This window comes from Opisthorchis viverrini, assembly GCF_000715545.1.
Source record: "Opisthorchis viverrini unplaced genomic scaffold opera_v5_20, whole genome shotgun sequence".
NCBI lineage: Eukaryota > Metazoa > Platyhelminthes > Trematoda > Opisthorchiida > Opisthorchiidae > Opisthorchis > Opisthorchis viverrini.
In genome coordinates this window covers 2,420,084-2,444,748 of record NW_008751676.1, presented here as the reverse complement: position 1 = coordinate 2,444,748, position 24,665 = coordinate 2,420,084, and the positions used below count along the sequence as shown (strand labels likewise).

Sequence of the window (24,665 nt, the reverse complement as noted above, 5' to 3'; positions counted from 1 at the left end):
ATGAAGAACACGGTAGCTTTATTGCGAGCAAGTGAGTGCGTGTGAAAGTACAACGGCTCCGCGCCATTTTTGAAGGGCACTGTTTAACTGATCCAAGGTTGTCTGAGCTATATTCCAAGGCTGTCTGGGAGAGTCTCGGGAGGTTTCGGATCTTGTAGGATAATCTTCAGGAATCTGACCTTCTTGACAGCTGGGATTTCAAGAAGAATGACGGACAGCCTGATGGTAGGCTTTATTCAGCGCATGACATTTGTACACCGCATCGGTGCATTGTCACACGTGAGTTGGTTTCTTGCGTTTTGAAGATAGGGACAACCCTAGTTGAATACGTTATTTTTGCAACTCACGATGAACCGTGTCACCATGATGGGTCAGCCTGCGCAGACCGACATCTTCCGTAGGAGCCGCCTGAGGTTAAAATTTATACCTATTGGTTTGTCCAGCGCAGGTTTGGAGAAGTAGCGGTTTTTTTATTTGGTGAAGTGGTTCAACAAACATGTGAATTGGTAATGAAGGCTAATATATGAAAGGAAGTTCATGTGCGCAATTAGGATTACTTGGCGAGACGAACATCGAATAACTCAGCCAGGAAGAATTTATTTAGGGCCTCCATTATCACAATTGTTATTGATCTGTTTGGTTGTAAATTTTGTACGAATTCTGGCGTGCCGGCCGGCTAGCTTCTGCCAGGTATTTGATGCGTGCCTTACCACATAGAGAGGGATGCTCAGAAGGTAAATCACCATTCGTGAGTGGAATTAGCATAAGTGCGCGACCAACCGGACATAATGTAGATTGTCCATCCACTGGTTGACATTTTGAACATGTGACCGTTTTCAGCGAAATACACTCATTTGCATACTAATTTGATCTTGACGGGAAACTCACCTGGAACACGGCAAAATCCCTTTTTAAGTAACTGAATGTGCTGCATCAGGCCGCCTCATGCTTTAGTCGGCACGTTATTTGAGATATCACCATACATTGTGCAGACGTATTGCACTACTCATAAGGTTACTGAAAATTCTTCAGAGGGTTTTCAGCGACCTTAATAGTAATGCACTACGTTTGTACAGTGTGGTCGTTCTATTTAATGAGAAAACAGACGGCTAAATCTTCACGCGACCCACAAAACTCATCGTTCAGTGATTAGATCTCAAAAAATTCGGTCCCTCAGGCTTCAGTTTCAGTATGATGAATTTAATCATATACTTGTAAGATCTGTGTGTTTGAACTGGGCACCGGTTATGGTATCATTGGGCTTTCGGAATGCATGTTTTCTCATTAGCCTCTTTCTCTTTGTTCTCTGTCATCACGAAGCAACCCTCAGAAACCCGTCAGCAGGAGTAATCATCCCTTTCATATTCACCTTTTCTTTGCATTCACCATTTTACCGCTCGACTACTCTCTGCTGTATAAAAGCCTTGCTTTTCTATGTAGTCGTCCGTCTGTAAGTGAAATAACACATGAGATGTGTCTACATTTTTATTCGCTTTGTTACCTTTAATACCGTGTTAACCTTTGCTCACCGATTGTTTTCTGGTATTCATAACCAATTGATGATCGTAACCATTTTGACTATGTGCAAGCGCTAAGCTAGTTGCACTGACAGAATCCATAGTACCAACGGAGCAATCATCTGGGTCACTGTCTTAGGGGTGCTGTAATAGACTCTCCAGAACGTACGCTTACATGCTGCGTCACGATAACTGCAACGCGGCGCTTGGATGAACATTTTGTCCCCCGTCACCATTTTGTTTGTCTATGAATAGTCCTCACCCTACTGTGAATATTCCTTGATTTCTGCCTTCTTTGGTACGCCGAAGAACATGCTCAAATGTGTCTCAAGTTATTCTGCACATAGTGGCCGGCGGGGGCTGAGCCACGGCAACACGTGTCTTTTAAGCTCTACAAATGCTTAGTTTGTCGGCGCCATGTCTTTGCTGTGCAGGAGATTATCCATTTCAAAAGTCTTTAGAGGTATTCGACGATAACAGTCGGCAAGTATCTATTACGAGATACAGAATGGAATGGCTCCCTCTAGGTCGACAGTAAACTTCGCGGCTAGTTTTGTTTGCTTGTGTTGGACGGTACCACCACTGCCTGACACTGATCCGTTAGCCTTCCTATGTCGGAAATGGTAAATTTCTGGGAAAAGAAACTACTCCATTCTTCGAACGACTGAATGGTACATAAAAGTATGCAGGTCATTTAACGCAATACGGTCCAACCCACAAGAAGAGTAGAAGGGGACATGTGAGACTAATTCCTCAATAGCAAATCAGCAGAACTGCTTTTCCCACCGGAAAGCCTAATGACATCTCAATGAAAGGGGCAAAGTTCCCTTCGTTGAAGCTAAACTTTGATGTTCTTCGGTTTGTTTTTGCGTTTTGTAGTACACACGAACAGTGTCGGGCATTGATCGATTTTAATAGTTTCGAATTCTCTTCTAACGGTTTGGTGATGCTTCCCTACTATGGCTGACGTTTTGGAGAAAAACCAACGGGTCTCCGATTCTGATTCAGAATACGGCCATTGCCACGTTTGGGTATTATGTTTGATCAAAACAGGCTGACTGTTGAGCTCCGATTCAAGAATCCTTAGGGAATTTTGACAGTTTTCAGACGTGAGGAAGGTGTGATTTGAACTGGAGCGGAATTTTATCCGAACAGGATATCTGTTCGCAATGAAGAACAAGTCAATTGCTCACTATTAGGTCTTTAAAGCGGTGGGTAGGGATAAGTAACATAATCGATGGTCAGATTTGATGGTACCTACGAGTGATTCTTGGCACTTATCTTCAATTCATCGAGTTTGAACTGATAGTTGTGTACGAATGCCTCAAATCTCGAGAGGTTCATGTTGTGGCCAACCAACTTAGTCCCACAAACGTTGTTATTACCAAAATGCGAGAACGTAACCACTAGCTTTTTGTTAATAACACCGAAGTGAGATGCCCCATTCATTACGCCGCATAGGGTTTGACATAATACCACCCCAATGAGTAGATCAGCAAGAAAACGTGGAAGAATGGGTTGCTTATTTTTAGTGTGTGGGTAGAACTTGCAAGCTCTATTTGACCAGGACACCGGCCAGTGGTGTTGCTTGTATTGAGATCATGTTCCTGGAAATGTCGGCTAGCGGTTCACCAGACGATGGAAGCAGGAACGTAACTTTCAGAAATCCTGGTGCTGGAATATACATGTGGTTGAACTATATTCGAACTAACGCCACTGATTGTGTTCTTGAGGCTGACGCAGTGGTAAGATCGGATAAAGTGGGTTCATCTTCGAAGGATTTTGATCTACGGAGGGGGACCATGTATTCCGCAAGTGCCGTCTTTCCAGGCAGTTTGCACAGGTTTGTAGACGTCTGGGGTAATCGATGTGAAACACTTGCTACAAGTGGGTGTCTCGGTATAGTCATCTCTACTTTGAGGACGGTGGTCTGAATCCCGTATACCGTTTGGATCGTGCGGACCATACTGAGGACAATAAATGCCCAAGTACCTTGGTGAGACAGTGAGTGCTTGCGCTTATGTCTTCCTCTGGACAACTTTGGAAGGAGACAATGTGCTGTGCTTCAAGAGCTTCCCTGAGTCTAACCGGACAGAATACCAGTTGCGAACGAAGCCCTCATGGCTTCATCTCAACGCACCATAGTGCATGCATCCTGGTAAGTGTATTACGAGGCACCATGAGAAGCTACCAAAGGTACCGTTCGAAAAGTGTCTTTGTTTCTCTAAAAATAAACTAATTTACAAATCAATTTGGTTTTCACGAGAGACTCAACTGAATCTCTCGTTTATGATATTCTACAACTGAATGTGCTGCACACAGTTGAGTCTCTCGTGAAAACCAAACTGATTTGCAAATTAGTGTATTTCTCGAAAACAATCCAATTCGGATTCAACTAGAAAACAATGTTGACGGAAACTCGGGGACCGCGCCTACCTAATGAGCACCAAGAAAGGCGAAACCGATCGTGGGCTGTCGAAAAGAGTTTTCAGCAACCTTGTGAGCAGTTTCCTTTATGCTTTTGTTTCTGTTTGTAGGCAGTCGACAAATTTGGGGCGAAAATGTCAATCTTAGTTTGAGTTTATTTGGATTTTGCCTTTTGTGCACAATCCATAGAATAATTGGACATACGAGACCGCTAGTCAGCTGGATCAGGTATGTACAGATCGTCACCGATACAAACGAGTTAAACAGACAATCTACTGGAACGGAATTATACATTGAGTAAATTGCTATGAAGATGGCAAACTTTCTGTGCGTCTTGAATTTCAGGAAAACAGCTTCCAAGAGTAAGTGCTACTGAACTCCTAAAACCAATGGTAAAAGCTGAAATTGGAAGGGAACTGTATGCTCAGCGAAATCGATGAGGGCCAAAAAATTATTCACCAGTGTTCGGAGAGGAGTTGAAGAATCTTCCAACTGTCTATAACAGCGTAGGGGCGACTGAGTTTTCTTGTTGGCGTCTCCAACCCATTCAAATAAATAGATCATCACCCGGGGTCATACCTGAGTGTATCGAGCGAAGTGCTCATTTGAAAGAAATAACGTGACCCATACAAAGCAATTAACTACCAATTGTTCTTTTCATTATGAAAATTGTGTTGTAAGACCGTAAGATGTGACATCCGACGGCACATCGATGGTAGATGTGTTTGATAACATGACTTGATCTGTGGTACCGCTTTGGGCGATCGTTTTCGATTGATGGTTGACAGTATTCTCAGTCGTTGTACCATAAGACTCGCGTTCAAGTGTTTGGTCGAACTCGAAAAGATTTCAATGCGACTAGATATCGGTTGACATCCGTAACAACCGTGACAACCTGGATGATGCATCGGGTTGTAAGGTTTGCTGGTCGGATGAGATTCTCAAATGTAATACCTCAAATTAATCACACAGTGAACCCCTACTTCACAAAGTGAGAAGAGACGATTCTGTTAATGTGTGATATGTGTGTAATGAGTATGTTGGGCTTATCTGGGAACTGAAACTCTAAAGCATCCTATAAATGATGGGTAGTTTGGTAGGACGACCAATTCATGTTTCACCTAAAAAGTGGACTCCTGATGCTGACTCACTGAAAGACGATTAATGGTTTGCGGGTGAAACAATACAAATTAATAGGGCGTCGACTGATATCAAGCCGGCAAATACAAAAGTGTTGATGTTTTTGACGCTAACCGTACAGATGTTCTCCCAATTCATCTTGCGCGCTGCGCACTTATCAGGTATCAATTCAGTTGGTGCGGATACTGATAGTCAGACAGCTCAATACACTATGGCTTTTTTTTTAGACAACTGTACTATGTGTACAGATTCCGAAGGGGAAGTGCTACTACCAACTAACCAATGAATCTTGCGCATACACAGAGTTTGTTGATGAAGCGCACTGTCTAATGCAGATATGCCTAGCAGTAGCGGATGGTTGACATGTCGTTAGTATGGTCCGCTTTGTGATCACGTGCACAACCTTACTATATTCACTTCCTGTCATTGAGAGAAAAAAATACCATCAAAGTCCACTTTTTATAAAACATGCCCTGGAACCACTATCAACGTTAAGCTGTTACGGTAGAACCGAGCCAAGATGCGTAACTGGTTTCGGAATTAATGAAGTCGGATTGGAAAAAACGACGCTAATGTTCATCAGAATTCAGAGCGTCCAAATGGTCAACTAGTTGCCTTCTTCGGCATCTACATCTAACTCATGTTCCTCAGCCATGCAACTCGATCAGTTGGTAATCTTCCAGTCAGAAACTCTAAACAGCAAACAAAGGTGCAGCCTTTTGACCTGTCTAGGTCTCCTTGATAAAAGGTATCGTTTTGCTACACTTTTCGGATTCCAAACACATTCCTGTTTTCAATACACTAAACACACTGTATACAGCACAGAAAGCCATTTATTTTTGTACGGTACATCAAAGTATATCAAAGCCACCACCCGCCGGGCGAAGAAGAAACAACCGTTTTGTAAAAAAGGCCTACCCACTTATCTGGTTCATTAGTACCGTTATAAGTAGTATGGTTTCAATCTAATTTTTCAGGTACACTTCCTATGCAAATATATGCATTGAGGTGTTGTGGTTTAGTTGTTTTCTATTGTTTTAAAGTTCCAGGTCGAGTATTGTCAGGAATAGTGTTTTGATTCAAGAAGATGATAACGTAATGCACCCTGAATAGTGACCCCGAATGTTCGAATAATGAAATTCAGCACGATTTTGGCAGCATTCTGGAAACATGAATGCCAAAGTTATACGTGGAATTTTATCAGCTAGAAGCTTCTGGTTGTTATCGAAACTGCTGAACCGCTGTACCAACTAGGTGTGCGGAGTATGATGAATAACTGTAGTAGTGAGTGAACATTATTCAAAAGTTTAGGCTGGCGAGACATTCGGCAGGCCGTTAGGAAAAGTTCTACAAGGGTCATGCAACATCCCGACCAAAAATTAGCCAGAATAGTCATTAATATTCCGCTGCATCTGATAATGTGCATCTGCGCCTGAACTAAGGGACAGTGTTCACTCTCGAGTGATTTGCAGGGAGTATCGATTAGCAACAACACGCCCTATCGCGAAGTTAGATGAAGAAAACACAGATCGAGTTGGGGATGTGAGGTTCATCTGACGTCCATAGGCTGCGAGTATAAAAAGCTGCTATTTGAAGTTCAGCGAATAATCATAACGGAGCTATCTAGGGTTATTTGACAAGAATATCTTGGTCACCTCACCATGAAGGACCTGAATGTCAAACTGTGAAACAATTGGCATTAAAAGGTTAGGGAAACAGTTATGAAATTGCGTACTCTGGATGAAGGAATTTCCTAACGTCCTAAAACTAGGTGCAGCAGCACATGGCTACGGGGAGAAAAAGTGACCGTTTGTTGGCTGTCGATCCTACAGATGTTGAGGATCGGATCAATAGCTACCTGATCAGCAACAAATAAAAGCACCCGAGCTACCACTATTTCAATATATTCAATAGAGATTTGATCTTGTCAGTGAAGCCAGTCTATGCTGAATAACCGAAGAGCACTGTGCAGTGTTCAAGTAGGAAGGAGATTCGACGGAATCTGAATGAAGGACGCCTCAAGAAGGGAGAAACTAGTGGTGGGACACTGAAGAGTTTGAAGCAACCGCTCCAGAAGATAAACCTCCCTTGTTCGTTTGCACCCTAGTTTCTGGTCGGTAACGATCACTGATTGGCGTTTACCATCCGCTTAACAAAACCTGCGTTATTCTTCAGATGGCTGGAGGCCGATGGCCTACCAAGCCGTAAAAACGGCTATCCTTCACTTATTTTGTCTGAGGATGGTTTTCAGTTGTGGCTTTCTGGAGGTTACACGAAACATGTGGGGAAATTAAGGGAGGATATCGTGCTCTTCTGAAGGAATTTCCCTCCAGCAATTGCACAATCTGGTAGTTTCATGGTTGACTATAGGTCAGATTTCCGGGACTGTATGTCACGAGTAACGGAGTCTGTTAATGGCCACACTGGACCTGGGAACTGCTAATGCATCAATCTTTGTACGGATCTGCTGAAACGACTGTTTCTTCAGGCATCCACCAAGGTATCCCAAAGTCCTCCAAGCGGACTGAGGAAAGTGGCGGGTTTACTCATGAAAATCAGTACTGCTGTCAAAGACAACAGTAACACCACTTTCAGCTGCCACAACGAATTTCGCCAAAACATGTGCATATCTGTGTTCGCTGGACGAGCAATGCGCAAATCCTAATACAGTGCCTTTTTTCATTGCAGGAGCGAATACAGCTAACCCAAGATAACTGTATACCGTTGCATACGGTAGCTAAATATACTGAATCGAAGTCATCTGTGATAACAAACCAAAGAAACTGAAGATAGGACTTAGGTGCATTGGTTATGGGGGTTACGACCAAATGGGAGCTCACCTGACATAAAAAGGGAGTTCTAAAGTTTACCGAAATTGCTACCAACGAATGACGGCTCTGGAATCACCTTTTAATAAGAGTCGGGAACCGCAACGCTTAATGCTAAAGCGTCCACAGCTGTTTGATTCTGAACGTTTTCGTGCAACGATTTATACATCTTTTGCCTTAGTGGTTGTCACATCTCTGTATGAGATTCTTATGAACAGTGGAATGACTAGATTATGGACAGCTCCCACAGCTTGTGCTCTGATGCTGTTACTGAGGTTCTGGAACAAAGTTCTTATCGTTTTCTTCTTTTTAGACCTCTTCAATTAGTCCGTGCCCAAACTTCCATTACCCTCATTTCATACTCTAACATCAGATTGGATAAACACTCATCTCCAAATCAAGAATGAAAAAATGGGATGAGTCCTCGTTAATCTCATTTCAAGGGAAATACTATGATATCCTAGATATTATTGTGATGGAAACATCAGGAGGATATTGTGCAGCACGTTTGGTGGAAGTATGTTATCAAAAGGGGATTTAACTGAAATTCAGTCGAGTCTGTAATTAACATCACCTCAAAGCGCAAACAGACCCCTTCAGTGATTTCGACGAAATATTTGACGGTAACTATTCGCGACAATAATACTTGATAGGTTCTGTTTTTGCCGCGAGAATATCTATCAAAAAATAAAAATAAAAAGTACTGGATCCGTCGCTTGTAGAAGATCAGCGACGTGGCATTAGCAGGGGTCCTTAAAAAGCTCATCATATATGTGTAATGTCTAACCATTGCATTGTACGAGTAGCTGCCTGATTCTTTTGGAACTCACTTAGGGTGATGAGTTGTAATGCTGTATTCGAGAAATACACTCATTTGCAAATTAATTTGGTTTCCACGAGAGGCTCAACTGAATCTCTCCTTTATAATATTCTACAATTGAATGTGCTGCACACAGGCCGCCTCATGTTTCAGTCGGCACGACATTCGAGATGTCGCAGTATATTTTCATAAAGGAAACTACTCACAAGGTGGGCTGTCGAAGAGTTTTCAGCAACCTTGTGAGTAGTTTCCTTTATGAGAAACTGTACACGTTTTTCATTCTTGGAAGAAAGGGTGAGATCCTTCCCCCGAAAAATGAGGTCACCAGAACTTCTACTTGCCCTTTTGTTATATTTGCGTGAAGCTTCGAAAATAGTCCAATTTGGGTTCAAGTAGAACACAATGTTGACGGAAACCCGGGGACTGCGCCTACCTGATGAGCACCAAGAAGGACGAAACCGATCGTGGGCTGTCGAAGAGCTTTCAGCAACCTTGTGAGCAGTTTCCTAATGCTGTAGCCTTTAGATGACAAGGTTTTCAGGATACCTAATAGAAAGTTATGAGGATCATAGGTTTAAGGGTTAGCGAAACAGTTGACAGGTTTGTACTTCGAACTCAGACTCGGGCTAGTGTGGAGGACATCGTCCCTTTCGATGAAGCAGACGTGGTAACGGTGACAAATAACAACTCAATCGTTACACGTTGTTCGCAATGGACGGATGAATTTTCGGTTCACTCACTGTCAGTAGAAAGAACCAAAGAATAGCCCGGTGCATACGGTCCATTGCTGGCAAGACCAGCTTTTGCATATGCTTGTTTAGATTCGTTGCCAATCGTGAATCGTCGGTTGATTCAACCAAATAATAAATAAGGGAGTGCAAAGATCATTAGATATTCCCCCATTGGGACCAGTATAAATCAAGGTAAATCAAGGTTATATTGGTCTAAAAAGCATTTTGCTTTACAATGACCAAAGGATATTGGTGTGTGTGTGTATGTATACAGATAAACGGAATGATATGACATATATGTTCTATTGTTTGTAATCTGCATCTCAAATGTTGATGAGGGAAGTTGGGTAAGATCTTATGTATTCGTCAAGCGAATGTTTGAAAGTCTCGAGGTTACCACAATCCACAACAGTATGAATGGTTTACGGCTCAGTCGCCTATCCAGCGCTTCTACGTAGAACACTCTCACAGTATGGATGACCATACCCAAAGTCACTGTACACCTTGAGATCCATCTGCAGCTATATGTTATGTTATGTCATAGAATGCATCTCATCAAGTTTTTCTTCAAAGGGTTTCTACACTGAACGGCGGGTTTCCGTCACTTGCATCCATTATGCGCAATAATAAGAATTCATAGTCAATTTGGTATACGTACTTCCACTCGATAAGGAGGAAACCATATTCTCTCTGAGGCACTTCTATTTTCAGCAAACCTAGTGCTTGTCACCTCTTGTTTGTGACACATTTTGCATGAACAAGAAAACTGTCCGCATCGACAGAGTTTCGGTCGTAAAGTTTGCTGTTGTATTTCACTTCATTGAAATATTAAAACTCCTTCAAATAATGATTAAAAATAGTTAACTTTGTGTTCAACAATGATTTGTTAACGAAAAACGAAAAAACTCAATTGCTAGGTGAATTTGTACAGCATAATTAATTATTGCACGGAAGCTCCCAAATGTTCAAGGCTGCAGTTCGTTCAACTGACAAATTCGGATTCTCAGACTCGATTTTCTGCCTCTTGCCAAATGGGTTGCAAAAAATGAAAGATAAACAGCAATCACTCACTTTTTTCACCTGCAATTTTGCTCTGGCTGATATCACAACTTTTTGTCGGTAACTTGAGTCGCACATTTAAACTTTGTTGGATGGTTTATTAAAGCACAGTTGACGATAGCCATGATGTAATCCAACAGGTACATGCACCAGTAATCGTTTATACTGTGGTTGACGGTGGTGAGTTGCAACACGTATAAAAATAAATGCAATGCGAAATGTGGAGCAAGTCAAAAAAGGGGACCTATTGTTTGTGAGCGTCCCTTGGTGAACGTCCGGACGGCGGGGACATGTTTCGTCCGCGGTATTGCTGCTACGCATGTTCCATGGACTTGGGGAGATTGGATGATGTTCTGCTCCCTGCGCGCGCGCGCGAGTCTGTGTTGACTGCGTCCGGTATTCCTAAACATAGGCACATTTGCATATACGTGGGAGTGTCAGCACATGAGTCGTTGCTACGCTTACTAGACGGTACACACAGCAATGTCAGATGAGTCACCTTTGTGTGACGTGGTTGTGAGTGTGGAAAAAAGGCGTGTCGTGAGCCAGCGAGCGACCATGAGCTGAACGGCGAAGTATGTGGGTGAAGAGATAGCTACAGATTCACGCAATCGTAGTGTAGACTGGTGATAAATGATGAAGAACGGAGCGTGCGCGACAGTGAAACCACTCGGTGCTTTCATGGGTGCGTGTAGCCTTATGCAGGCACGCCGCTGTGTGGCCACTGAGTCACCGATTCTCGCGACAATGAAATGCACTGCAGCACCAGCCGGCCACAATCATTTTGAGCTTGTGGTCATTCTGAGTTAGAGAATTCGAGGTAATGTTGGGCGGCCGACCGATATGAGGCAGATTTGGAAGCTTGTACGTTCTGAATCCATTCGTAGCAGCGCCTCATTGTAATTTTGTGGGAGGTGGGAGGAATTATTGTGCGCACTTGAAAATTGCGAACAGCGAAAATGCTGGTGGACACCATGTACCAGACCAGTCTTTGGAACTTCTAAATTTACACGTAGTTGAGAATCTTTTATTGTGGACCTATGTCGACAAAAAACTTGGAAATAAAAGTGCTATTTACTAACTGGAGATACCTACACATATGAGCGTTTCATTATATTCGTCAAGACATATAGCAAACGAATAGACGCCTAACAAGATAATTAAATGAGCCACCGAACAAGGGATGTATAAGGAAGATCTAAACTGGATATCGCGTTGTGGTGAGTTCTTCTGTCCTAAATCCAACAACGTAAGTGCATGAATTTGTAAGAGAGAGAGAAGTATTGGGGCTGGGATCAAAGTTAGTTGACGATTTGGACCTAAATATTTCCACTATCATTGATGAGCCAGGTTTCCTATGTACGTACAACACCATGATGGTGAAAAAAACAGGGCGCACGTGCTGTTCAGGGTCATATTCCAAATAAAACATGTGGTGTTTAAATCTGGATACTCTTAGTCCTCAAAACCTGTTCGCTGGACTAATTGTTCTGTTCCTGTCGCGGCATTTTTAAGGTGTCCTCTGACAGTTTTCAGCGAACAAGGACGTTTTCCTCACTCTAAGTAATATTACCGTGCGATTGGACCGTGTTGGTTTCACATGACTGGCTCATCCGGACCAAAACCGCTTCGCGCCGTTCTCCTGTGCGATCAGCCGTCCTTTTCCATGTTTTATCGATTTTTCGTCTAACCCAAGCGCGTTAGTCAGCGTTTGTCTTGATGGTCTAAACGCGAGTCGTGTAGGTTTAACCCCCTCCCACGCCTTGTCGAAGGTGGTTTGGTCGCTCAGGCTTCTCCCACCTTGTATGTTAGCGCAAAAATTGCGACCCTTATGGGTCATTCATGCGCGCTGGCACACTTACAAGACAGATTGACGCTTGCCTGAACGACCACCCTTCCTGTCAAGGCAGAAAGCTCGTGGTCCCCACCACTATTGGCAGTGCCGAGTAGACGTCGTTGTGCGCACGCACGTGTGGTTGTGTTGCCCTCCATGGTCTGACACACACGATGCGTTTGGTCTTCGTAGCCGTCCCAAGGCTAGCGTCTCGACGACACATGTGCTAGTCTGTTTGGAAAGTGCACAGGAGCAGTTAGCAGTTCTGGCAGTCCACTTAGTGCAGTCATCACATGGCCCAGCATCAACAGCCGATTTGAACATGTTTCAAGCGACCGATGGCAATGCGAAGTACAAGTCAGAGCGAGTGCATTCCGCACCAGTGATTCCGTCGAGAAAGAAAGAGAATGGTCCATGCTCAGGACTCTCGCTAGATGTACTAAAGACCGAGTGTCTTGAAGAAAATTCAGATGTCATCTGCTTGGATGACTGCTCCACTCATGATATCACGAAGAACTGCGAAGATGAATGGGAGACTGCCTCAGAATCCAGCCACATAGACGAGTCCGGAACTGTGGATGAATTTTTAGATTTAAAACCATGCAAACAGTGTTCGGTTGCCTTTGAGCATTCGCTGGATATATGGATGGATCACCTGGTTGACAAGCATCCTATACCGAAATGGTGGCCAAGTGCTCGTGCTATCAAGTACGATCATCCCTACACCGCAGTAGTAGGTTCAAACAAGAAACGTCGTACCCACGTCGTCCCAAGACCTTTGAACAGCTTTATGGTAAGTAGTTGCAAACTTGTTGTCCGTCCACTGTTATGCATTGAACACCTCACTTCCCTAGATCAAGTAACTGTCCTGTTTTAATAAAGAGTAGTGGAGAGCGAGCTGAATTCTCTTAGGAGTTCGGCCCACGGTAGACGAAGCTTTGACGGTAATAATCAACCGACCTTTTCGCAACGGTCCAGCACGAAACACCAGTCCCTGAAAGTGAAATATGACAGTGATTGTTTGCAACGCGCTGCAGCAGTTCAGCTGAGGTCATATATATCAACACTTTCTAAAGTCTTTCCAAAACAAACCAGTAGATTTATAGGATAGCCATGCATCATATCAGAGGTGGGTCTTCAGGAAGTTGGTGGTTGAAGATGAACGAGAAAATGCTTGACTCACACAACCGCCGCTCACCGTATGAAGAAGTGTCGGCGTTCATGAGGAAAGGAAGGTTGTACTTACTGGCTAGTATCTGTACGGACGCCCAGAAAGCTACGTTTAAACTCCAAACCCTACATTACACACTTATACAGATGATAGTTTCAGGGATTTCCATGGTACAATTTAGAGCAATACAGTTCGATACCTCTTCGTCGGACTCGGGCCCTTATCCTTGATCTATGATAATGTTAAAAGTCTCCAAAATTACTTGACGGCGGACTGGAAAAGTGAGCTTTTGTCGTCGTCGTTTACGCATGCCACTTCAAGCTCACTTGTGCGAGAGAGGCATTAGTCTGCACTCACTGTGATCTCATTGGCATCTCAACACTTGATAATGCGGAATTTCAGTCCACCAGAGGAAACTGGACAACTATAGTTGTGCAGCACGGCCCAGCCAGCTAGCGGTGTTTCGGTGTCTGCTGCATAGTATCTGCTACACGACCGAATGCCTTTATCACGTTATCAGTTTGCTGATGCACTCAAACACCGTTAAAGACCTGAATATCCTTTCATACCTCCACTCGCATACTTCATTTTAATCTGTTTGGATGTGCATCTCATAGCACTTCGGTACACAGCTTACTTCCTGGTAGGGTCGAGATGGACCAAGTGGTTGGAGCGCGAATTTACTGACCCGAAGGTCCGTGGTTCGAACCCGATCTCTTCCTCTTGACTTCCCCTATCTAGGCTTGGGCAACCTGGCAGTATCCCAGCCCTTGTGCAACCTTAGGGTGGCACGGCAATTAGGCACCGGAAGGGTGCTACAGCTGTACGATTTTCTTTACTTTTGCAATCCATCTGGCAACTTACATATGCACTACAAGATCTATGGGTACGATCCCGTTGATGTGCAACAAACGACTCCACCTCACTTCCTTCGGGTAGCATGGTAGGTAGGCATATGAAGGGTGCTACAGACGAAAGGTATTTTATATATGTATATATATACTTCATCCTAATATAAACAGTTTTTGCACGTTCTGGTACGCCAGAAGGTTAACTTTAGCAAAACTTTTCGTGCAATCAGTTGCCACCTCTTGTGCACAAACAACCTTTCAACCGTAAATGAGTTTCTACTGCAAAGAATGGAAAGCTAGAGGAGATACCTAATCCGTATGAAGTTGGGGCCAGAATCAATGTGTGGATGGTAGTTAACTAGACAAATCTCCGACTAATAAGTTCCCTAATATAGGTAAAACACAACGCACGCACCATGTCCAGAAACTCCTCTGAATAGGCCTGATTGACACGGAACGGATTTACATTCTATGGTGATGTCTTCCTGTTCTTATCGAAAAACCTCACACCGTGGCATATCTCCAGTGCTCCAGGTTATAATAATAATGATGAACATCAAACGGTGCCTAACTACCATGTCACTTGAAGGAGGCATGATACTGAGAGGCTGCTAGGTTGCCAAAACCTAGACAGGAGCAATCGAGATGCCTAGGTTAGGTTCGAAGTACAGACCTTCAGGTCCATGTTAGGATACGTAAATATAAGTATCGACTGAAATGACTCCTTTCCAAGTGGCCCTTCAGTCAAACCTAGGAAGACTCAACTGGGGTACGAACTCATCCTACACCTGTGTTGATATCAAACTGGATAAAGGTAATTCAACGGGGTGATCCCTACATCTCAGCAAATATGCAATTTTGCCCTAGAAGCAAAACTTGTCAGACAGTCCTTCATTATTGACCGATCTGAACTTTGAAGTGAAGTTTGTCTTTAGTTCGTACAGTGTTCTGTTCTGCCGAACAACATTTCGCGTTTGATTTTTCTCTCGGACAAATTGATAGCTCACAATCGCCGCACAAAGTACCGCATTACGCACCTCCGATGTATTTTTCCACAACTGCATCTACAAGGTAAGGTGTGAGACAGGTGCTTGTCTGCGATGCAGGGAGAATCTACATTGGTTTGTCTCCTGACAACCCTGTTTTCCATTATCAAGTGGTATTTCGATTGTAACCCTGAAAATTTTGTAGGCTGTGTGTATTAGGTAAGGAGCTTCATTTTGAAATTGCTTGAATGTAGATGATCAGTATCAAAGGACCTTTCCTATTGAGCTTTTGCTTACAAACTAAGGTACTACAGCAGCTTTTGGTTGAATTCGAACCGTAAGGGAATGAGTGAAAATAATCGGAAAATGTGTCACATAAACAACCACACATCAGACAAATTCCAAGCTGGTCTTGCATCGACATTCACTTTGAAATAGGCTCGAATAAGAAATATTCTTACCTAAATAACTAAAAGTGCACCGGCAGAAATGCTGGTATGCACGATGTGGGAATCTAAGTAGTATCGTATAGGACCGATGATGTACGCCGGTTATCCAGCCATTGTTCTACTACTCACATGCTCTACGGTGACTGCGTCTTCGTTGTGAATAAAACATCGTCTTGGATACCTTGGGTGGTGGTCATCCATGCTTGGGGGCGAGTTGGCTCAGTCATTAGAGAGCAAATTTACTGAACGGAAGATCTATGGTTAGAACTCAACCTATGCATCTCGACTTCCTCTGTCTAGGCTTGGGCAACTTCACAGTATCCCAGCCCTCGCCCCTCTTTCGGGTGGCATGGCAGCGAAAGGGTGTTACAGCTGAATGATCATTAGGGCTTCCTAGAGAGTACTGGGGATAACTTCTGGTCGTACTGTAATCCTGCACGTGAGACCAGAAAAATTAGACATCCTAGACATTTGACGTCGACCGTGACGGCCTTCAGTAAAGTTTACACTGTTCGATTGTCTGACGCCGGTAGTCCGTGTTCGATATCACCAACTTACTGATTTCAGAATCGGGCCTGTCCGTCTCCAAAGCACTAGTTGCCAACGTTGGATAGCGAAGTGTTTATTTCTTATAAGCGAATCCGTATGTGATGCTTGGAAGATGGCAATATCATTAGTAATCCTCACAACTGAATCTGTTTATACTCCCTTACTACTGCCTAAATATTGTTGCACCCAGTCGATTGCGTGCTTTAATAGGAAGCTCCACTGTTGGGAGTAAAGTTGTCCGATTGTTTTCTTAAAGGAACACTACTCACAAACTCTTCGATAGCCCACGACAGGCTTAGCTCCTCTTAGGGCTCATCAGGCAGACGTTATTCCAGAGTTTACGTTAACTTTGCTTTCTTCTTCCATCCAGAGTGATATTCAATTTGCAGTATACACGGATTCGCAAACTATTTCGGTTTTACCTGTCTTTATACAGTTATTCTCGTGAACACCAAAGGAGGAAGCACTGGACTCGAATTTCTTTCTTGTTAGCCCAGCAGCAATACGCCTCCTTGGCCGTGCCGAGGTTTGAACGCCGGACACCTGACATGTAAGGCAAGGGTGTTTTCACTACTCCACCAGCACAGGGATGGAAGCAAACGAATTATCGCTACTAAACAGGTGAATGTGTTCACCCTTGAACGAACTGATTCATTTACCCGACGTAATCAACACAACTAATCAAAAGTTGCTCAGCAGTTTTCGGGTCCAAGTGGTTAGAGCGCGAATTTACTGAATGGAAAGTTCGTGATACGAACCCGACCTCTGTCTCTCGACTTCTCCTGTCTAGGCTTGAGTGACCTGGCATTATCCCAGCCCTCATGCAACTTTCAGGTTGCATGGCAATTAGGCACCGAAAGGGTGCTACAGCTGAACGAACGAACGGACGGACCAGCAGTTTTCGAGCGTCCGAGGAATCACCTAACTACGAAGATCTGACGTGCAAGTTGATCAGTCGACCAGAGCGGTTGCTGGGTCGTCGTTCGAGGCTTGGAAATCTACTGTGATAATGGACCACTCCGCACGCATGATAAGAGGATGGTCTTGGCTTACCTGAAATCTGTACAGAGAGAGGGTTTTTGGACGCAGGATGCTCTGGGTCACCGAATAATGATTCAGGTGCTACTTTTGTCATCACAACACACTGAGTTATTAGTGTAGCCCGGATAAGGCGTAGATGGGCACGACAAAACTGATCGGACACAGCTGTTTCAACGTTAAGTGGAAAGCTATTAGCTTCAACCAGCAAGAGGACCATACTCTGAGCGGAATTAAGTCAACCGGATTACGAAATCCACATGTAACCATGACTCATCTGCTGGGCCAACGACTGTCATGGGAACAATGCTAGTGTTCGTGATCTCTAGGTATTTTTCATAATTTGAAAAGAGTAGAGATCTGCTCTTACCGAACAAACAACAAATTCAATGGGTTTTACCTATTTTTTCGCACAGAGTTCCATTGCTGGTCTGTCTTGTCTTATTTCCTCGTTTGAAGATATGCACACTGTCCATACTTGGCGGGTTACTTCGTAAGATTAGCGTCCATACACTAACAAGATGACGGGTCGATGTGTACTTTATTGTCAGTCTGTATCAAGATCAGAGTCACAAGGTGCCATTCAATTAACACTGGCTCCTTGGTCTTTCCTTTGCGATTGCCAAGATCGTATACATAAACTGACAAGGACTAAGGATTTTTAACGGATTCCACTCCAATTATCTGTCCGTAACTTTTCAGATAAACAAACAAACAAATTGTCACTTGAAGACAGGCTACTTATGAACTCCAGTGATGCCGAATTCACTAGACCAGAGATGTTATCCTCCCGGGATAAGCATTATTTATTCACCAGTCTTATCCAAACGTTGGAGAGATCGATGGTGGTACTAAACGAATAACTCTTGCGGAGGTTTTTATTCAGAATGAGTTGGTGATTTCCTCCTTCAATCAGTCCGATTTACTGTTCACGAACTCTATCTTCCGAAGTTCGGCGACCAAGTCATATCGACGCCTACGATAATTTCGCATGTGGTTTTACACCAGTTCCTCTTTGGGTCATCTAGCATACCCGAAAGTCGGTGTAATCTACGCAAGATTTCCACCTAAAAAAGCTCTACAATAATCCTTCTTACTTAAAAAACCCATCATCACGGTTCCCAGAAAAGTAGTGAGAAGCACCTAAGGCAAACGAGCTTGTTAAGCTTTTTCCCGTTGACTCCCATTCCGGTAGCTTGTCTGCGAAACATCGTGGGGTCTACAAAACTGTCACACTTAATGTAGCTGCTTGCCTGTTTCGGGAGTTTCACCATTCGTTTGCGGAAGTTTCGTAACCGTTTGAGGAGACAGGTCAGTGCGCTGTCAGGTGAGTTCTCGTTTTTATCCAGGTTATCTGCAAATATCTAATTTCGTCTCAAACGTCACTCCGTAATCTCACATTCCGTTTATTGGCTCATATTTACTCCACACTTTTACATTTCCACAGATTTTCGCACAATATATTCGGCGAGTTACACTTCGCTGGTTTCCTGAAGCACACAATGTTCACATCAGTCAACGCGTTGGATTTCTCTGGCGTCACATGCCTGCGGAGATTCGAGAGGAATACGCTAAGGAGGCCGTGCGGCTTCAAAGTCTCCACTCGTTCGAATTCCCTGATTACAAATATCGACCGAAAAAGCGTATTCGAGGAGACCGTTTTCAACAGCTTACCGATGAAACCGTGGATGTTCGTTGCGCCTCAAATGAACGTGAAAAAACTCAAAGTGACCGAAACAGTCCTTCCAATTTTCATGTCTGTCCCGATGTGGGTTTTTCACAGAATAAGCTCCCCGTAACGGTAACATCATCATTAACCAAGGAAATCCCACAAAATATTTCTGACAGAAAAGACGAAGCATCGTCCATCAAGAGTTTTGTGAATGATTCTTCCAAAGAGCTTGTGTTAAGAGATTTTGAGGCAGAAAGCTGGGAAGTAACAGCAGTCGAAAGAGGAAACAATACGATTCTAAAAGACGGACCACTGGAAGAAATGGAGTCCCGTTTTGTTTCGGCTGTTCCAGGTTTGTCTTCTTGGACTAATGTGAGGATGCAAACCCATGAAGGACATCTAAGTGCCCCACCAGAGTTCACGATACAAGCTTTATTAACTGATCCACTGGAAGTAATAACTCAACCGATACATTTAGTACCAATACCTCCATTAACCTATATCAGCTGGAGAGAAAGCGAGCGACTTGAGAACAGTCGTAAGTTATCAGGAGGCGCCGCCTCCTCAGGTCTAACACCGTCTCTTTCATCCATGTCACCCGACTCAATCGACCCGGAAGTAAAGTTAGCTGAACCCCAATCCGTGTCGCTTATATCCGCAAATCCCTCAATTGACCAGCGAATCGAATTATGGCCTGAGGGGTCCGAAACTACTGAGCCCAAATGGGATTTTTATTCAGATGGTCTACAACATTATTCAGATATTATTGCCTTCAACGTCCCGTCGCAAAAGGGTGACGGTCACCCAAACCCGTCAGTTGACTACGTCCAAACATCCAGTTTCGAGTTCATGAGTAAAGCTTGTTCTCGAACTACGGTTCCCGGGGAACATGAACCCACTGAAGTGGAGTTCATCGATCCGCCAACCATACTTAACATATCTGAATCTTTACCCAATGTCTGGCGACGTACCAGCGACACTAGTGTTATTGATATCAAAACTTTTTTCGATGAAAATGTTGTGGGAGATTCCGAAAAGTACCTACCCAGCATTGAATCCTGGACATTCGCTCCTCTTCCCAATCGATAGACTGAATTTGCGTCTTTCTTTGACAAACAATTGGCATTTCTTAGTATGACAATGGCTTCAACATCCACACAGTTTACATTTTGCTCTTATGAATCGACATTATCACTTGGTAAATGTTTGCGATCCGCGAATGTATTTCTATGCATGGAATGATTCTAATTTTTGCCTCACGTTTTTCGATAGAAGAAGCGTTACTTTATTGGATGAGTAATATTATATTTTTGCACGTGAAATTTTACAAAAGCGTATTTTGTGAAACTGTTCATTCTATATGCCACGCTGAGGGAAAATATTCTGGTGAGGTTGGTTGCTGACGCACCAGAAGGTAGCCTCATTGCAACCCTACCTGAAAGTACCAAATACCGACAGGCGCTTAAAAATCTTTGGTAGCTGGGGTTAGTTTATTGATCGCTGATCAGGTGACCAAGTTTGACAATTGGTTTGAAAGTGTTTCATTACCATTTGAGTAAGGATTATCAGGGCGCTGACGATTTCCTTGGAATGATGATGAAACGCCTGAAAGCCAGTTACCAGGATCGATGGACGAACCAGTCATTACCTGAGCATGAACCGAAAACCAGCAGTAAATGTAAGGCGAATTCCGCATTGCAATGTTCTTCAGCGAGGTGTTAAGTTGAAGTCACGGAGACTCGAACAGTAGATAAACAGGAATGCTGGCCTTGGACGTTCAAAACCTGACATTCTACATGAGGTAAGCTGTACATCTTTTTTTACTTGAAAAGTGTAATCACATGGGATTTCGTTTGAAATATTCTTATCAACAACTCTGGAACTCACTCTGAAAGTTTCTTAATGTGAATGTGACGAGATTAAAACGTGTGCTCGTACGGGGCACAGCACAGTGGGTTTCACCTTAAACGTAAGACTACGTCAGAGTCCAGTGTTCTTAGCAACTCACACTATTTTAACGGTATAGTTAGGCACAGAAACCGATAAACACGTCTTTTGTGATGGAGTCCCAAAACTACCAAAACTTTACATGCAAAGAAAGTCTGATCGGCACCCATCTGCAGGTGACCTGCTCCGTTGTCTATAAATCTCGTGCCCAACCCCAGACGACCGCCCAATGGGAATCACCAGCGCTTGGCCTATTTAGTTTCGCGTTCGTGTCATTTGCAACCAAATCTGTGTCCAAATTTTAGCCCGCTATGACAGAAGATCTAGAGTGTCATAGAAGTCCTGCTTGGCAGATTCAGAGCTGCATCCCATAGAGGAGTAAGCAGATACAACGAACAAGGAGTGATGGAACTAACTTTTGAGATTATTTTACAGTTACTACCAAACGAACCGCGCAGAGGCGACTATCAACAGGTATGCAGTCAAGTGCAGACGCTTCCACTGGATGACTCAACACAATACCCATCCAGGCGAACTTAGGTGTAGCGACCACCGAGTCACCAGATGTGCACAACCGGAATCGATAACAGATCGGAGAGATAGTCTGTTCAATTACACTAATTGAATCCCAGATCCTTGTTTCCGACAGACGGAATACATCAATACTGAGCTAATCAAGGGTACTACTAAGAGCCTCACGTTGTACTTTTTGCTTCAGTGTATGAAGTTTACAGGGAGCTAAGTAGACCGGCTTTCGGGGTTTGAAAGCTGAGTTTGAAGTGTTTCTAATCGCTACTGAACATAGACGCACGGGAGCTGAATCTGAGCTTGGTGCATAGCGAACAAAAAACGTGAGAACCTGTAGAGAGTATTCGAATTGGGTTGAGTGGAGCAGAAAATATGCGAAAGTGTAGGAAGGTAGACAGCAGTAGCATGCCCTTGCTCATCCTGCTGTATGCAGCTGATGACACCACGCGACAGTCAATGTGGCATAACTGTTAATTTCAAATGTTAATTTCATTGTTGTTCCCGGGCTGGGATACTGTCAGGGCGTCCACACAGACAAGACGATTAGGGTTCTCAGCCAAGGTCTTTGGCTCAAAAGCCCCACTGCAAGGCGGCGGCTGGGTGCATGCATAGTACTAATGCTACTACTATTATCGTTTATTTTTGGAGAGCATGGTCATAAACATGAAGAGTAAATCCACGAGGGAGATGTTGAAGGATATACAGGAGGGTATTATATAAAACTAGGGAACCACTTCATTCGAAGGCCTGCCACCAAGTGGGACAAGATGAACCCCAACGTATGTAAGAATGTTTGGTATGGAAACACGCGTGTAAAGACCAGCAACTGAAGAAAGCGAAATGCTCCTCGAGGCGCAGAAGGCACTACGACAGTCAAGACAGTCAAGGTACAAATCCTTCGTCGTACTGGGTCACGTGTGAAAGCCATTGGAAAGAACACTCAACGTCATGTACCACACAAGAGTGTCGTAAGTACGTGGAAGGCCCAAAATGGCGAGTAAAACAAGTCACTGACTGTGAGCGTAATACTTCTCAGTGCAGTAAAGACCTTGGCGGATTGACGAAAGCAGATCCTCCGATAAGAAATGATCATCAGTTGCCGGACGAAAAAGTCGACATCGCAACCGGTTACACGTAGGAATAAGATGATGGCGAGGAAACAATCATTTCCGCTTCTCCTTATTTTACACAGTCACTCCGCACCCATCCGAGACTATGCTTACGTCCAACACAGTTGCTCTGCGCTTCCGAACGACAGTTAGGTCAGGATTTATGAAGGATGTCGACGTAGCTGCTCTCAACTCCTCAAAGACGGTAATGCTTTGCGAGTTCCCTTGCAACTCGATCATGACGATCTAGTTAGTGGCGTGACCCAGCAGAACTGCAGAGTATCCACCAAACTCTCCGGTTCAGCACAGCTTCCCCAACAGAGGATAGTTTTGGCCACCAAGACCACGCCGTGCGCTTCTAAATATTTTCCCGTGAAAGTTTAACCGGCGCTGGATATCAAGGAAACACTCGTTATAGAAACACTGGCCATTGATTTGGTAGATATGAAGCGACCAATTCTCGTAAACCGCGACCGTTAATGCTGTTGTGTAAACTATCGCCCCGAGCAGCCACCAGCTTGTCCTTGGTGCTTACGCATGCACTCTGGACTCGAATCAGAAAGCTGAGATTCAGAACAAATTTACCGAATGCGTGATCATTGACCACATTGCATAGCACTCGAAACTTAGTAGACAGAAGCTTTTACATATGCGCTGTCCGCTGCATCGGGATGGTTGCACTCAGATTTGGGATACCAATTCCCCCATCTTGTTTACCGGCGTGGACGTGGCTGATCAGGGTGTCCTTCGGTTGACTTGGCCAGCCACGAATAGATTGCCTGATGTAATTGTCCAATGTGCTTAGCCAAACACGCGCGAATATGTCAGCCGTGGTACCAATCAGTTCCTTGTGATATCCATTCATTTATGAGGCTCCTTCGGTTGAGCCAGCCACGAATAGATTGCCTGATGTAATTGTCCAATGTGCTTAGCCAAACACGCGCGAATATGTCAGCCGTGGTACCAATCAGTTCCTTGTGATATCCATTCATTTATGAGGCTCTAATGGGCACGGATCGCCTCCTCAGGCAGTTGAAGCGGCTGCTGTCGGTAGTTGCATACTCTCTTCCCCTTGGAAGTAAAGGGGATGACAAAAGGCGTCACGGTGTCTGTCGGACTCGGAGAATTGCGGATTTCCTTGGCGAACCACCTCTTCCCAACTCGACAGCATCAGCATCAAGCTGCTCTTTAAGGCGAGTGTGAATTTCTGCACGTACGACCCGGTAGTCCGTGAAGGAAAAACCATGCATACACTATGGTATTATGCATCTGGTATCCTAGTTGCGGCATCAGCAATTCAAGAAACTAATCCACTGTCATGATGACAAATAGGGGGGTGGGGTGAGGGATCTCCCTACCTCACACCTCTGCGGCAGTGAACCTCGGAACTGGGAAGGACTGCTACAGCCTTCTCATATGACTATGCGGTGTTCCGAACCGGACGTGAAGTTGCCATAAACGCCCAAGTAGATGAGAAACCAAAGCAAACGCTTTCGAGATACCAACAAACGCCAGACGGAAGTTAGAAACAACAGCTGAGGAATTATGAGGCAGGGTGTGTAAGAGCGATGTAGCTTCCAAACAACCGTCCCGATATAGAAATGCAAACTGGAGTAAGGGCAGTCGCATTTTACGGTTCCAGCTATCAGTAAACACTTAGTGAAACCATCGAATAAGAATGGAGATCGGCGTCAGTTGGTTTGGTGAAGTCTGACTTAAAACCTTCGGAAATAGGGCAGTACGAGCACGACATAAGCGCTACGGACAATTCCCTGATAATAAGCTGCGGTGAACATTGACTCTATTCTATTCATTTAGTGTATTTTTATATGCTTTTGTTTTACGATGCGATTGATAGTACGCCCGCGATATACGAGAATATATGATATTCAATTCATTCTATTCGGACTTCTATACTACGCGTACATTCGGTAGTTACGATACCTACCACTATTCTAGTTATCACATTTGGCGTCGCGATCCGGAATTTTTTTCTCTTCATCACAATG

General features: G+C 44.0%; 1 protein-coding gene across 1 annotated transcript; it reads left to right on the top strand.

Moving 5' to 3' along the window:
- T265_01843 (hypothetical protein) lies at positions 1–20,405 on the top strand (the record flags this gene model as incomplete). The annotated part of the gene is made up of 3 exons (XM_009165953.1): positions 1–31; positions 12,668–13,149; positions 18,848–20,405. The coding sequence occupies 3 exons, from the start codon at positions 1–3 to the stop codon at positions 20,159–20,161; spliced, it is 1,827 nt and encodes a 608-aa protein (XP_009164217.1).
- Between the last annotated feature and the right edge of the window lie 4,260 nt (positions 20,406–24,665).